This window comes from Lonchura striata, chromosome 4 (genome assembly GCF_050655825.1).
Source record: "Lonchura striata isolate lonStrDom1 chromosome 4, ASM5065582v1, whole genome shotgun sequence".
Taxonomy (NCBI): domain Eukaryota; kingdom Metazoa; phylum Chordata; class Aves; order Passeriformes; family Estrildidae; genus Lonchura; species Lonchura striata.
The window spans coordinates 2477295-2493792 of record NC_140706.1 but is presented as its reverse complement, the minus strand read 5'-3'; the positions used below and the strand labels follow the sequence as shown (position 1 = coordinate 2493792).

Below are 16498 nucleotides of genomic sequence, written 5' to 3'. Positions count from 1 at the left end.
GTAACTGGATTGGATCTGAGGAGGACCAAAATCAGGCATTTTTCTGTACCACAGTGAGCAGCAGGGCTGACAAACTCCGAATTCCTGAGAGGAAATGACAGCGGCAGAAACCTGGAACACGTCAGCTCCAGGAGGAGGCTTTGAAAGGAATATTTTCCTTCTCCTCCTGAGCTGGGAGCCCACAGCACTTCAGCAAAGGCCAGTATTTCCAACCTCATGTAAATAAGAGACAGAAAAGGCAGAAAACACCTGGCAGCTCATCTCTCAAGGACAGGAGGAGCCAGGCTGTGCATGTTGTGAAGGTGAGCTGTGAGGAAAAGCCACCTGCCAGCTCTGCCCAAAGCTCAGCAGGAATTCTCCTTCCAGGACTTTCAGCCAGAGGTTGGGAACAAAAGAGCCAGACATGCCTAGGAAAGGCAAATTGAAAGTTTAAGGTGATGGCACAGTTTGGCTCACCACAGTATGAATCCCACAACCTCTCTCTCATGTTTAAAAACAAAACAAAAACCACTAAAACAAGAAAAAACAAGCCATAAAAAAACAAAAAATAAAACCACAACTACATCTCACCTTCTGCAGGCATGGCCTGTGGATTGCTGGAACAGATATAAACTCCATCACCCCCAGTGAGTAAAGTGCCCAGGAAAGATTTGTCTTCCTAAACAGGAAAAAACAAACAGCAACATCACAGACTGGATCAAGGATCAATCCAGACAGGAACATTTTCTCCTGCTTTTGCTCCAAGAGAAAATAATTTATTTTCAAACAGCATCAGTCAAGAACTTTAAAAGAGTTTTGGTTTTTTTTTTTTTTCTGCACGGATACAGAAGGACCAGGGAAAGAGAGCAAGGCAAGAGGATAATTTTTAAAAGCCTTCTCCCCATTTTGGTTTTGCCAGCAGCTATGAAGTTACAAGTTATTGTCACAACCACAAAGCTGAGCTTTTTGTTTTTAGTTTGTCAATCTACTGAGCTAAAAGTATATTACATGAAAATAAATCTATTTATAATGAACATTCCTGGGAACCACAAATTGCACCACAAATGTGAAACTCATGTGATTTAAGATGTTTCCAGATTCCAAACTCTTTTTTTTTCCTAGTGCTTAAAGTGTTTTTCTTTAGCCATTAGCATGCTAATTAAGTTAAAAGAAAGTTGCATCAAGTTTTAGGGGCTTTTGGAAACACATGAGCTCCATGAGTAATGTTTAGTGAGACTTCCATGAAATCATAGTTTTATTAGGACTCTTTTTGCTCTTGGGTTTTATGATTCTTTGAAATAAAGAAACCCTCAAACTTTTATACACAATATATTACTTTGCATCTCAAAGTTTGTAAAAGACAGGGCAGAACAGGGAAGTCTTGTAGAAGAGAAGTAACACACATAATAAAAAGAGAGTCTGGTAGTAGCTCAAGTTTTTTAAGTACTGGTTCATCAATGTGTAACTTCTTTAGTTTAACAAAAATTTTTAATTTTACCTTCAATACTTGCTGTGCCTTTTCAGAGAGTTTCACATCACTGTCTTCAACCTGTAGCCAGAAACAGCTTCCATTTGAATTGTGATTTATAGAAATAAAGTAAGTCTAACACTAAATAAAAAGTATTAAAGAAGTTTTAGGCCAACAAGAACCTCAGGTGCCACAGACAGAAGAAACTCAGAGTCCACAGTGTTTCAAAAACAATTTTGTGCTCTTAATACTGTATTACTATGGGACCAAAATAATTTATTGCACTACATTCTCTCTATTAAATTGTTTTATAGACTAAAATATTATATAGATAGAAAGCATGCAGTTTTATTTTTTATTACTGTTCAAGCATGCATTGTCATATTCTTTGGAATTCTATCTCTCACACAGTGTAATGCATCAGAAATCTTGAATCAGACTTTGCTTTCTTATGGGCTGATCTAAAATGCCCATAATAAACAAAATTTTCAAAAGTCACACTGTGACTTTTGAACACCGTGCACTTCAAAAACAACCAGACCTTTAAAAAGATAAAAACCTGACAAGGTGAAAATGAAATAATTTAAAACTCTTGCTATGCATGGAACCATCAACTTGTTCCCACTTCGTTTTTCACTTATCATCCAAATCTAAAAAATCAGGGTATGTTAATATTACAACATTCTGTTTCAATGCTCCAGTTCCAGACTTGCCCTCAGATATGCCCACTCCAGACCAAGTTTTGGTCTGGGATCTACAAGTTTTGTCTTGGGGATGAGCTGAGCTGAGGCTGTGCCAGAGCTCACCCCAGGTCGGGGGTGGCTCCATGTGGTGGAAAAATCTCTCCTCCAACCTGAGCTTTCAAAAAAAGGCTCAGCAGTCTCTGTTGTCCATTCTCAAGGTTGTTTATTCCAAGTTATCTAAAAGATTTTCTTCTTGAGCTGTTGTGGTTTGCTCACAGCTCAGGCAGAGGCACACACACATCCTGACATCCTCTCTGACCCCGACTGCTTCTTTTCTCCCCGCCCAGGGCTGCTGCTGTCTTTTATATGGTACATTATGTGTTACATGGTTACAGTTTTTCCCCAATGCCTATTACCTATATTAAATGGTGATTTTCTATCTTTTATATGGTACATTACGTGTTCCATGGTTACAGTTTTTCCCCAATGCCTATTACCTATATTAAACAGTGATTTTCTATCTTTTACATGGTACATTACGTGTTACATGTTTACAGTTTTTCCCAATGCCTATTACCTATATTAAACGGTGATTTTCTACTCTAAACCAACCTATGAGTGCCAACATCACCAAGAACATGGAGGTAAGGAAGAAGAAAGAGGGAGGACAGGGCAGGCCCAAATCCCAAATCCATCTTAAAACCTCTGACCCCCATGTACAAAACCAAAACCCCCCTGTAGAAGCATTAAACCCCCCCTGTACAGCATTCAAAAATTCTTCCCTCTACTTTGTTACTACTTCTACTCTAATATCTAAACTTTTGTGACTTCTTGCTCTTCCTGCAAGGTTGGTAAATCATTCCATGGTTCAAATCCAACATCACAGCTGCTTCCAGCTGCCTGCCAGGGTCTCAAATGCTTCTGATTTGGACCTGGAGCATCCAAAAATGTCTGAGGGACATTTTGAGTTCTGACAAGGCTGCGCTCTCACTCACCAGCCAGGAAGCGAATCTCGGGATAGCTGCAGTCAGGATAACGTGCCTGGAGTCTGGATGGATGCTGCCATCTGCAGGGAAGCCACGGGAAGCAAAGCAATGGAATCAGGGAATTATTAAGGTTGGAAAAGACCTCCAAAATCACCAAATTCATCCTTCGACCTAATATCATCATGGCCACTAAACTAAAATCACCTATATACTTCAAAATGCCCAGTACGTGACTTTTAAGATTTAAAATTTCTTTAGTAAATATTAAAATCTTATTATTTTAAGGATTTCTGAGTGTTTCAGCAGAGTAACTCTCAGTCCTCTCATACACAGAGCTACTACAGAATTCCAAAGATATCCTGATTTATTCTGATCTTTCTATGGTTTCTTCCTTTGCTCTTAGTATTCCAAACCCATGAGACTAACAGCAAAAACATCCAATGGAATTCCTTTGGCTTTCCCATCACAGCAAAGCCAACAGAAGGACAAGAGTGGTGTTGAATTTTAGAATTGAAAGCACTCACCTTTTTCTTTGACCTGTATTTGTGATGTCAGGAAGGACTCTGAAAACACAACAGACCCCAAGCATCCTCTTCCTGTGAGCAGGTCTGGAATGTCAAACACCATCATGGATGCCTGCAGCCATCCAGCATTTGGAGGGAAGAGAAAGCAGAACTTGAAATATTTCAACTGAAAACGCAAAGTTTGTATTTTTCAAACGTCCTAAACCCCTATTTCTATATTGTGGTTAAAGCCTGAGATCATAAATCTGTATTAATGTTTTTTTCTGAATTCTGACTTTTTGTTAAACCTGGTCCAGCATCTGAAATCTCTCTCATCTCTCCCCTTACACTTGCATTCACATAAAAATCTCAGTATGCCCCAGAAAAACGGACACTTGAGCTTTATTCTCTAATTAAATAAATAAATATTTTTATTTCTTACCGTTTTGATCAAACTCAGGCTGTCCTCGTTATCTAATGGAGTAATTCTAGAACAACAATGATAATTAAATATTTAAAAGTTAGATCATCTTTCTGTGACTCCACAGCAGCCTAAAAACTGTTTTATTTTAAAATAAACACTTATTTGTGCAGGTCATTTCAGTCAATTAGTGTGGAGATTAAATAAGCACGTTTGTGATATCAACTAAGTTAAAAGCATTTTAAAAGAAAACTCTTAATGAGCTCATGCTGCTTCTACTCATGAACAGTTAATAAAAATTAGTCTTCCCAACTGCTTTTTATTCCTTTTAATGTTTTTAAGATTCCACAGAATTACAGATATGAAATCACTGAACTACCTCATACACAAAAAGCATTTAGCACATCTTGTATGAAATAATCAAACACAAGGGTTTTTGTACGTGTTCCAACAAGAGAAAAATTTATTTATTAGTGTATGAAAAGCAGTAATTAATAACAAGAAGTTGTAAGATAGTGATACAAACCTGCCATGGTTGTTCACAGCCTGAATTTGAAAAGCGATTTTGGAGCTGTAGAATAGAAATTGAACAGATGAAATGTGTGGTTTATCTTTTCAAATGGAAAAAAATAAACAGGAATAGACTTAAAGCAAAAGAAGTGATTAAGAGAACTGGAAAATTGAATAATTATAATGATTTTTAAAAGCTGAAGCATTATGAAGTCTTGAAATCTGGCAGTCAGGCAAGCTCAGCTTAAAACTAATATTTTTCAGTTTATAATTGATATTTTCCCCCCAAAGAAGCCAAATGAGCATTGAGTAACTCTGGAAATACACACCGTAAAGCAGATTTCAGCTGTGCCAAGCCAAGGGTGTCTAACACAGACAGGAGCACCTGCTCTGCCACCTCCTTTGCCTGAAAAAAGGAAATAAAAGAACAAAACATCCTTTCCCATCCTTCCAAATCCCAGCAGCTCCAGGGGCACCCCTAAGACCAACAAGAGACACTAAACAGTAACACACTGATGCACCAGGCTAAAATTTGTTCTTTCACATTTCTCATTTTCCTTACTATGAGGTCAGGAAAATTCATGAGAAGATGGAAAACCAGCTGGAGATGGGTAAAATTAGACACACTCTGAAATCTCTCTTTTATTTTTTTTTTTTTTTAAACAGGATTCAGAGCCTGGTTGGAGGCCACGACCTTTGTGTTATTCCATTGTGCGAAACATGGGAATTCTTTTGGTTTTCTTTTTGGTTTGCACGTAAATCTCATACTGCAAGCAATCCAAATCAACAATTACAGAGAGAGAACAATTAAATTTGATTTAGCAACTTCATTTACCTTGGATTCAGTGGAAGTTTTAGCATAGCACTCAATGCCAGCAAGCACAGCCTCTACAACAGCAGAATATATTTGCGACAACAGCGTACTGAAGAGAAATACAAACACAACATTTACTGGACAGGCAGAGTTTTCTTCCTCCTCTTTTTAAAGGAGAAGTTTTTCCTCTCATTGCACAACTCCCTTAATAATAAGGAGGGGGTCTTTGTTGGAAAAAGTGGAGAAATCGTTTTATAGTTAAGCTTTCTGTTTAAGAAAATTAAATTAGAGCGAGGAAATTGCTCAAATGACAGGATATTTTAGGGAAATAATTCTTGATTTAAATGTATCTGGTGCTTTTGGTAGTCAGGAATAAAAAATCTGTTTTACTGTTGCCTTTTGCTGCAGTTGGGTTTAAGAATCACATCCTAAATGCAGGGCCTGGAGTGACAGAGGGAATGGTTTCACATTGACAGGAGGGAGGGATAAATGGGATTATGGGAGGGAATTGTTCCCTGGGAGGGTGGGGAGGACCTGGAATGGAATTCCCAGAGAAGCTGTGGCTGCCCCTGGAAGTGTCCAAAGCCAGGCTGGACAGGGCTTGGAGCAACCTGGGATAGTGGAAGGTGTCCCTGCTATCCCCCCTTCTCCTGGCAGAATATTGGAATGAGATGATTTTTAAAGATCTCTTCCAACCCAAACCATTCCACAATTTCATGAAATCTCTATCCCAGCTTAGTCCAATTCCCTTCTTTAAAGGGGACTGAAAGAATTGTACAGAAATAAACCAAAGTCAGATGAAGCCAGGAGTGACTTTCAACTATTGACACATTTACAGCTCTCCAGAACCACTGGGGAAAAAAAAACCCCATGAGTGCCCAACCAAGGAACCCCAGCCTCTGTTTTCCTTCTAAATTACAACAAAAATATGAGCAGGCCAACAAAAATCAGCCCCTAAATTTTTAAGTTTTCTCATTACTCCACTGCCAATATTGAGGGAGGGAAGAGGGGGGAGGAAAGAGAAGGATATAGCATTTAAGCCAAATGCAAAGCATTCCTGAAGGATGGGAAAAAAGCATCTGAAGACCCCAGATATGAAGGAACCTCAAAATGCACCAAAGCTTGTCTTTCATCATCCCCAACAGCAGCAAGTGATTGTTAAATTGAGCTTTCTCACTATTTTTTCATGTTTCTGGATTGTAATTTCCTGTGCTTTCATATGCACATAGCACATTTTCACTGCACTCAATAAAGCAGTGTAATTCCTTTATATTGTAATTCTTCCAGACTTTGTCACCATTCCTACTTTCCCTCAAATTCACATATATATTTGCAAGAAAACACCTCAGTGAGATGTCCTTTGTCTTATTCTCCTTCCCATTTTAACATTTTAAAGCTATCAGTGAGGAAAAAAAAAAAAAAAAAAAAACTAGAAACAGCGCAGGATTTATTATGTGTTGCCTTTGAAGCATTTTCTTAAAATAAAAATAAAACCAAAAAATGTATTCCAGTTTACCCTTCAATTTTCAAAGCTGGTTTATGCACTCCAGGCAATCAGTACAGCCATATTTTGAATGAATAGTGTTCATAAAATACTTCTGATTTCACTTTTTATAAATTATTGACAACTGTAAGAAGTAGGAGACAACTGCAAACTAAGCTGAAAATCATGACTTCAGGTTTGTCAAAAAAAAAAAATCCAATTATACTATTGTTGTTGAAATTAGGTTATTTGAACCAATACAGGGATGCTTGCCAGAAAAATACATTATTTTTAAATTACTGCCTTTATCAACTCCTGCTTTGTTTAGAGCTTCTCTTGATTAAAATGTATTTAGTACAAAGGATTTTTGCAGGACAAAAAATGTTTGAGCAATGCAAGAAAGAAATACCTGTTAGAGTTCAGTTTTCTCTAAAAAAAGGGAAAATCTGCTGCTCAGTGCAATAATTCCATTTTTAAATCTCACCATTACCAAGAGTCAACAGTATTTAGTGTGACAGCACTGATCCATCTTTAATATTTTTAATATCTTGCTACCAGCTTTGCAGAAGCAAAAACAGGCTCCTGAAATGATCCCAACTATTAAGGAGGACAACATTTCTAAGGAAAAGTCTGGTTTATCAAGAGAGAGAGCAGGACAAAAACAGATTATCTACTGTGTTCTCCAAGCTGGACAGGGATCTACAATATGCAGAGGAAGTGGACATCAACATGGATAAACAAAAGGTGATTTTGAGAAGGTTAAAATGTGCAGAAGCTTTGCAGCTTCTCAACTTTTGGGAAAAATTAACTTGGATCTAACTTTAACACAGTGAATTTCTTCACAAGTTTGAGTGTTCCCTGTTGGCATTTTCATTAAGCATCAGAAATCTTACATACTGTTAATTAAACTGGTCAAAAAATTACTTTTTCTTATATCTGTGTAAGATGCTACAGTGTGAGAGACTTTTTTCCCTTGGTTTACATGAAGTATCTTTAAAAATTATTCAAGTGAATGTTAAGATTATTTTTTTACTACAATTTGAGCAAAATTTACTAATATTTCCTTTTCTAACAACTCCTCATGCTCCCATTGAAACTCTCCACAAGCATTTTGTCTTTGCAACCCTCTCCCATGCACATTATTTTGAATAAAAATGTCTCTGCAAATGCCAACAGCTACTAAAAGCAGGTTTCACCTACTGCCACAAGGTAGAAAGAGAGAAGAGTTAAGGAATAATATAAAAAATTGTCAGCTTACACTTGCTCAGCTTGCTTGGGCATCTCATTGTCATTTCCTGCATTAAAACAAAAATAATAAACAAAAATAATAATGAAATTGTGTTTGGTTTAAGCACTTTCAGAACATTTCTGCTGCACATCTCATATGGAATTTATCCAGGATTTTATACTACTAAGGCAAACACAGGCTGTAATTCCAATCCTCCAATCACTCTCTCTTCAGCTGTTCTGAGACCAGTATTTAGATTTTAAGATGTATATTATATATATATGGGGGGGTTATAATAATAATTATAATAATGATAATTATAATAATGATAGTAATTTTAAGATAACCCTAAGGACTGACTTCATCCATAGACTCTTCCAGCCATTTAAAATACATAAGAAAATGTTTTTTTTTAATTTTACATGGCTTGTTTTTATTTGGAAATACAGCTACTGTAACTCATTATACTAAGGATAAAAGAAGTGAAAGAATTTCCTTCATCCTTCTAAAAATCCTCAGTTACTTGACAACTCTCAGTTTGAATTACTATACTTTGGAGACTGTTTTTTATAAATCCATATGGAACTTGGATTTAAATATTTGTTTAATACTTTAAAAAGCATCTGCACACTGAGATCTGACAGATTTTCTGTTTAACACTCAGATATGACAGATTTTACCCACAAAAATCTGCTATGATTTCATGCACTGGCTACAGAATCTATCACTTATAAAGGAAGCAAATCCTTTAAATTGCTACACATTTTTGTGGAATCAGAGGTAATAACTGCCTTGGTGTATTTAATGCACTTACCCAGGAAAGGAATGTGAGTGGCTCCAAAAAAATAGGTCCTTGAACAAGCCAGAGGTCCCTTTGGAGATACACACTGCACTACCTAGCAGTCAGTATTAATGAGATACAAAACACATCAGTAAAACAAATTGGTGCAATAATTAACAATTAACTACGTTCCCCTTAAGTCTTCTAAGCACTGACAGACTACAGAAGTTTACAACACAGACGGAACTGGATTGTGAAAAAGCAACTTACGTTTTCAAAGGTCTATTTCACTTTTGACTTGACCTGAATGGTTGAAAGACTTTGGAAAGGAGATGAGCTCTGACTTGTGTTTTCAATTTCCTATGTCAACTGCTCTTTTCATGAAGAGGAAAGTGTGTCAGGGTCCCATAACTACGCTGGCACTTGGTCTTATTTACTATTTTCATGACACCCTATTAAAACAGTATCACCTGTACCTGTAAATAAACCACCTTTTTAAGAACAGCATCAGAATCTGAGGACAACAGAGGGAGCAAGTACATCAGAATAACACAGTACTTGCATTTTCAAAAGTATCAAACGGCATCTTATTGTTAACAAGGGAGGGAAAGACAAGAATTGAAAGTGTTTTTACAGAAATAGTATTAAGAGCAGCAAATGGAGGATGAGATTTCACCAAGATGCAAAACCACTCTTTTTCTCAGGCTCTGCACACGTGCTTCGTGCCCAGAAGCCCCACGTCCATCCATCCCTGAGGCAGCTGCACATGAAATGTTGACAAACTCATCAACTCATGGCCTCACTCATGCTCTCACTCCAGCATGGCCTGTGCTCAGCCACATCCACCTGCTCAGGGCTCACACCACTCCCTGAGCCCCTGGAGGCAGCAGGGAGATCTCTCCACACTCTACCTCGCTCCTCCTTCGCTGCCAAGTTGCCTTCTGGAGCCACCCAGGCCCTCCAGCCAGAGGATCCCAATTCCCTGGGGTCGCCTGCCCAGGCACGGCCCCTGCGCCGCAGACGGACCTCAGCACATGTTTAACAACCCAGCTTTTACTTGGAAATGGAAACAAGTTAATCATGTTTAACAACCCAGCTTTAATCATGTTTAACAACCCAGCTTTTACTCCTAAATGGAAGCAAGTTAATCTTTGCAACTTCATCACAACAGTCCTGGAACTTTTATGAAAGGTTTCTCAGGGTTTCGTCAATAGTTGTTGAAGCACACACTGGAATTTGGATACATGGTGGTATAGCCTAGGCTTATTCACAAAGGTGTTATCAAAAAAAAGAAAAAAAGTGGCTTTTTGTTTTTTTTTTTAATGAATAACTAAATAAATGTGATTAAAATAGAATCTGTGTGTCACAGTTAAGTGTATCACAGAAGGTTTTCACTTTGTGGCCAGTGCACACACCCTCACAAACAGCATTTCCCTCTCTCCCACCCACTTACAGCAAAAGTTGTAGTTTTTCAGAGAATAAATTATTTTAACTCATTCAGTAGTCACTGATTAAGAATCCAGTACAGCTTCACTTGGAAAGAGCAAGAAAAATCACATTCCTTCATTAAACTGATGGATTGCTAAGGTGCTTTATGTTAAGAATTCAATATTTAACTCATGGAAGACAAGCACAAAAAATATACAAAGAAAAAGAGAATATATACTTCAAATTTTCAGATAACTTTGCTAAAGCCTTACCATATGCTTGGCAGTGCTTCCACCAAGGCCAGTGTTTCGGACCAGATGTCCTTCAGATGGAAAATTAAAGTTCCCAGTGTTCAAGTTTTCCTTTGTGGAGTGGCTGCCAAACAGGACAAAGGGCTGACGGCTCGGGCTGAGGAGGAGAGAGGGAGTCACCACCAAAATATTTGCAGGAAGTTTACAACCAACAGATGAAATCAAAGCTTTCAAGTGTGATAGACCAACTGCTGAATTTCTCACTCTAAGAAAAAAATTACTAAAGCTGCACAAAGTTTCACAGTGAAATCAGCAAATTCTAAAGAAAAAAATCTCCTTGCATTTATGAAATGATAATTTCTTTCAAATACAATTAACTTATCACAAGGTTGTTCCCAAATACTCTTAGAAAATTCTTTTATCTTAAACTGCCTTGAAAAGCTGCTTAGTTTAAAATTCACCATCTTGAAAAGCCCTGAAATGACCATGCTGGAAACAAAAAAAATTATTTTGGGTTTATTTTGGGTTTAGTTCTGGCTTTGGGCCCAAGACTCAGCTGGAGAGGTCAAGGAATTTCTTTTCTTTAATGCAATGCAAACAACAGAAGATGCTGCCAGCAATGAAGGGCACTGAACTCCACTGGTTTACTCCAAATATAGGAGAATGCACAGAGAGATTGAATTAGCTAAACAAACCTTGATGGTCACAACAGCAGAACGTGGATTTTGCAACAGAACCTTCAGCTAAACAACAACTTTTGGTTAAAACTCTCCCACAGAGTCACAGGATGGTTTGGGATGGAAGGAACCTTCAAGATCATCTCATCCCAACCCCTGCCATGGGCAGGGACACCTTCCACCATCCCAGGCTGTTCCAAGCCCCATCCAACCTTTCCCAGGGATGGCAAAAAGGAAGGAACTGATCATAATGCACAAAATTTCATGGTATATGTAAGAACTACACCATTAAACCCTGGGAAAATTCAGCTTATCCTTCCAGGATAGGAAAGAATTTTGCACCGTTTTTTTTTTTCAGTATGAGATTTGATATACTGAGGTGATACCAAAAAAATTTTAAACATTATGGCATCAGGAATATGGAAATAAAATATTGAGGTAGTAGTGACACCAGAGGGAATAATGAGTAATAATAATAATAATAATGAGTAATAATTACCTGTTATCTGTTATATGGCTTGAGATCATGCCATGGCTGAAATAACTTCTGAAGGGCTGTGAAGAATTGAAAACAAAAATTATTAAGAAGTACATGGACAGAAGTGTGAAATTAAACCTGAATTATCCTTCTCAGAGAAAACTCCTGAAACCTTAGAAAATACTTCCAACCTCCACAAACAAACCCAAACACCACTAAGTCACTCATATCATTAAATCATTGAATTATTTAGGTTGAGAGGGATCTTAAAGCCCATTGAATTCCAAACCCCTGCCATGGGCAGGGACACCTTCCACCGTCCCAGAGGAAGCAACAAAATGCTTCAAAAAAAGCATCAAAAGGCTTAAAAATACATCAAAAAAGCAACAAAATGCATAAAAACCCCCAGAAATGCTGTGCTGTTTTCTCCCATGCTCTGTGCTACCCCCTCAGTTATGTTTGAGGTTTGAGATGTGCAAATTCAACTTGTTAAGCCCTGCACATACCAGATTCCACCCAAATGCAAGTTAATCTACCTACAAATATCTCCTGTGCAGATATAAATTGAATTATCAGTGAGCAAACACTTGACTGAATTACTCCTGCAGTCCTAAGCCCTCATACCATGGATTTTTTAAGGTGGGTGGTGACTTTAAAAAATCCAAAGCATGTGTTTTTACCCTTCAAACATGAAAAGTGAGATGGAATAGGGAAAAAAAAATCCAAATTAATGCTGAATAATTATTCCTTCTGCATGGATACTCGAGGATTGCTGAAGCAGGCCTACCTCCCCAGCCTGAGATTCTGAGAGTTCCAGAATGAAGGGGATTTCAGTGTCAAAATTAGCAAAAAAGTTGGTCCACTGGTGTTCAAAAATCATTAAATCCTGGAAGGAAAATATTTGACATTACTTCCCAAGGCAAGAGAAATGAAGGCAAAGGTGATATTTCACTGGAATACAGACTGCCCAATGAAACAATAAGCTCAGGAAAATAAATATATTTTAGAAGATAAGGATGTTCTGCTGGATTTCAGTGTTTCTTTTTGTGGGTGTGTGGTTTATGTTGATAGTTTTCAGAAAATTTAAGTCAATTTAACAACAACTTCCAGGTTGAAAACACCAAATTATAACAAACACATTCTTCAGAGTGTAGGACATGTCCCAAACATTAATCTCACTTCCACACAGAGAGGGGAAGTGAAATATCAAAGAGTGATTATTTAGACTGAGAGCCTTTTAAAAACTCCATGATATTTTAATTTTCATTACAGCAGTTGATTGAACAACCAAATTGTTGTGAATTACCAGTATTTTATTAATAAAGGATAACTACTGCTGAATTTTGTACATATTAAATTGGTATCAAGCTAGAAACAGATTAAAAATTAATCTGTTTTAATTAATTTTATTATACACCAATAATTATAAAATATATATACTATTAAAGTATGAATACTAATAAAATAAAAATAATATATCAATTATTATTATAGTTATTATATATTATCTATTATTTTTGTATATAATCATAATATAAATAAAAGTAATTATGTACCAATAATTATTAAATATATATAATATTAGAGTATAAATACTAATAAATTATAAATATAAATTTTAATTGTTAATACTAATATTTATACAATGCTTTCTCCTCTAGAACTGAGATCAGAGCATGGCATTAATGTGAGAATCCCTTCCCACTGTTTGTATTTCCCAAAGCATCAGGGCAGCCACTGAGTGTCACTGTTCCCCACTTAAAAGAGCCACAGAACATCTGACAAATGCTTTATTTCTCCTGGAAGAATGGTTGTGTGTGAAAGGGGATTTTTTTAGCCCTCCTCGCTGAAAAAGGAGGATTAACACACAACACCACAGCAACTTCATGTATTTTGTACATTATTTAACGACATGAAGGAAAATTTTTAGAAGATTTTCAGTCAAAGTAATAAAGTCATGGAAACCAAGAGAAGTTATTTTAGTGTTTTGCAGAGTTTGTAGTAGATTTAAGGAATGGGAGGAGACCCTGCAAGCAATAGCAGGTAGGGTCTGCAGATTAAGCCCATGAACTTAATTAAAACCAAATAAAATGACAACACTTTTACTCTGTAGTTACACCAAGCGGAGCTGAGGCAGAACTTTTCACCTGCATTACCTCAAAAAGCAAATCCTCCAAGGACACAGGATCCATTTTGCTGTAGGTCTTCCACAAGTCAGCACTGACATCCATTAACTAAAAGAGATTTTTAAAGACATTTATGTGAGAAACACCACAAAGAAGGCCACAGATCCAGATATAAGCTGAGACAGCACTGGGGAACACTGTTCTAACAGTGCTCCTTAACTCTGATTTCACAAATTTTTTTACTCTGTTACAAAAATTATTTTTACTCTGTTATTTTTTTACTCTGTTTTGTTTTCTACTCTGACCAGTGAGGGTCTAAACTCTGTGCAAAGCTTTCTCTGCATCCTCCAAACAAATAATTTCACAGTAGTTTTTCAATTTAATAGCAAAGATCTGCATGGGCTGGTGCAGGCAAAAGGGCAAGATGAATTTTCTGATTTAAGACAGCCAAGAGCCAATTCCAGGGTTAGTCATCCTGAGCATCAGCCAATACTTATTTCAAGCTGATGTAAATTTAGGCTAAGACAGTTGAACTTTGCAATATTTTCTTCCAAGCAGCAGGATGATGCATATGGAGAATGATATTTAAAAGTATATTCTTAAGGGACATTTATATCTGAATTATTCTGCATTTACAGTGTTCCCCATCACCCACTTAGTTAAAAATGCAACATTGGTTGGAATTTTCTTAACCCACTGCTTTACAGTTATTCCAGGTACTCATCTAATAGTGATTTCCCAGACCTCACTTCCATTCCATTCCTATAAATACAGTAAATTTTCTAAATGAAAGCAACTCTGATTTCTGTAGTAAAAGAGCAACTGCCTTTAAAAGACTGGGAAAAATACTGAATTATCATCCTTTAATTACATTCAAATCTAAGAGAACACACAGCACAGGCAAAATCTCAGAGGGAAAGTCTGAGCTAAAAATGCACCAAAATACTCCCCTTTTAATAATGGCAGAAGAATTAATTTACAGATGATTTGCAGTGATCCCAAATGCACTTTCAGCCTGGTTTCCTCCCCCATCAGGCACACAGAACCACACAAACACGTAAAAAGTTAATTATGTCACTTCCCATTTGAAATCCCCTCATGATTTCAAGGAGGAAGCAAGGAAGAACTGCAGCTGGAGTTGGCTGGACTGCCAGAGCCAAGATGATTGCTCTTAAAAAATGAATCCAAGAATTTTCCCTGCTCCTTTTGAAGCATTCCAGAAGTGCTGGGAGACAGTATCAGCTCCCTGGATCACACAGGAGAGGCTCTCTCTGTGCCACTGTGTCTGAACATTTTTTTCAGAGCCTTTTTCAGAGATTTGTGAAATGAAGTGGGGTAATTAAAGGGTAATTAAAGGCCCAAACAGCACAGGGAAAATCTGAGGGAAAGTCTGAGTTAAAAATTGCCAGTGAAATTTTCATTTACTTATTTCAGACATGGAGAAGGGCCATTGATTGCCCTCCTCAAAGACGCTCATCTGTTTTAAAAGTATGGGCAGGTTCACGCCACAAGGTGTTAAAAGTACCAGTGATGAAATAACAAAAACCCTGAAAAAAAGCCCTGAAGAAAGCTTAAACTTTTTTTCCAGTGCTCAGAAAGGCACAGGAACTCACAGAGCATATTTCTGAGCAAGCATGTACAATTATAGATATGATGATGATATGTTAGATAAAAATGGCACTATTAATTCTCTGGAGGTTTTCCAGCTATCAGGAGTCAGACAAAAGCCCATTGTGGCTGTAAAAATGGAGGAGTGATAAGAAAAATGGGACATCTGCATTGCTGTGGCAGAGATTCAAAAAAATGAAATCAAAGAAGCTTTAAACAAGCACAAAAATGCTAAGCTGTCATCTGAAAATGCTGTTCAGAGCATAATTAATAAATGGGAAAATCAATGACATAAGTTGCTCAGAGTGGAACAGAAAATCATTATTAAATATTGGAGTAATTAAATCCTGATTGTTGCCCTATTCAGCAGGGAATGATGACCCATGAATATACAATGTCAGTGAGAGGAGATGCATCTCTTCAGTCAAAACCAGTGACCCAAGAATAGTCTTTTCTTATTTTCTGAGCTCATCTCAAGGTGTTCATCACTAACCAGCTCCTACTGCTCTGGTCTTGAAGATCTAGAACCCATCTAAAAAATTAGGGTTTAAAAAAATTGGTTATTGGTAGAGGTGGCTCTAGAAGGAACAGAATGGGAAGGAAGATGGGAAAAAAGGAAAGTGGAGGAAAAAAAGGAAAGTGGGGGAAAAAAAGGAAAGTGGGGGAAAAAAAGGAAAGTGGGGGAAAAAAAGGAAAGTGGGGGAAAAAGGAAAATGGGAAAAAAAGGAAAGTGGGGAAAAAAAGGAAAACAGGAAAAAAAAGGAAAGTGGGAAAAAAAGGAAAATGGGGAAAAAGGAAAGGAAAAGAGTCCTAAATCACAGCAGAGACCTGGGGAGAATTTCCTGGATAAACCATTATTTGAACAAAGTGCTGTGCTGCCCAGAACAGAATCTCAACAACACCACAGGGTTTCCATCCTGCCACAGTTTTACAAAATCCCAAAAAAACTTCATCCAATTTAGCAGCTGACTTGAGCAGTGAGTCAGGACTAGATCCTCTCAGAAAGTGCTTCCCAAACAAAATAATTTCATGAGTAACTTCTGCTTCAGAAAGGAAATGCCCAAGGGAAGCACT

The 16498-nt window shown here is 37.3% G+C and overlaps 1 protein-coding gene across 1 annotated transcript in view; it reads right to left on the bottom strand.

Moving 5' to 3' along the window:
- DNAAF9 (dynein axonemal assembly factor 9) overlaps positions 1 to 16498 on the bottom strand; it is a 69630-nt gene that overhangs the window by 30684 nt on the left and 22448 nt on the right. Inside the window, exons 7-20 of the mRNA XM_021526813.3 lie at positions 13847 to 13924; positions 12478 to 12576; positions 11712 to 11767; positions 10557 to 10692; positions 8890 to 8971; positions 8106 to 8142; positions 5386 to 5473; positions 4880 to 4956; positions 4567 to 4611; positions 4062 to 4107; positions 3641 to 3752; positions 3126 to 3196; positions 1478 to 1528; positions 571 to 658 (exon numbers count right to left, since the gene is read on the bottom strand). Coding sequence (XP_021382488.3) covers positions 571 to 658; positions 1478 to 1528; positions 3126 to 3196; positions 3641 to 3752; positions 4062 to 4107; positions 4567 to 4611; positions 4880 to 4956; positions 5386 to 5473; positions 8106 to 8142; positions 8890 to 8971; positions 10557 to 10692; positions 11712 to 11767; positions 12478 to 12576; positions 13847 to 13924 — 1066 coding nt within the window. The remainder of the gene's footprint in view (positions 1 to 570; positions 659 to 1477; positions 1529 to 3125; positions 3197 to 3640; positions 3753 to 4061; positions 4108 to 4566; positions 4612 to 4879; positions 4957 to 5385; positions 5474 to 8105; positions 8143 to 8889; positions 8972 to 10556; positions 10693 to 11711; positions 11768 to 12477; positions 12577 to 13846; positions 13925 to 16498) is intronic.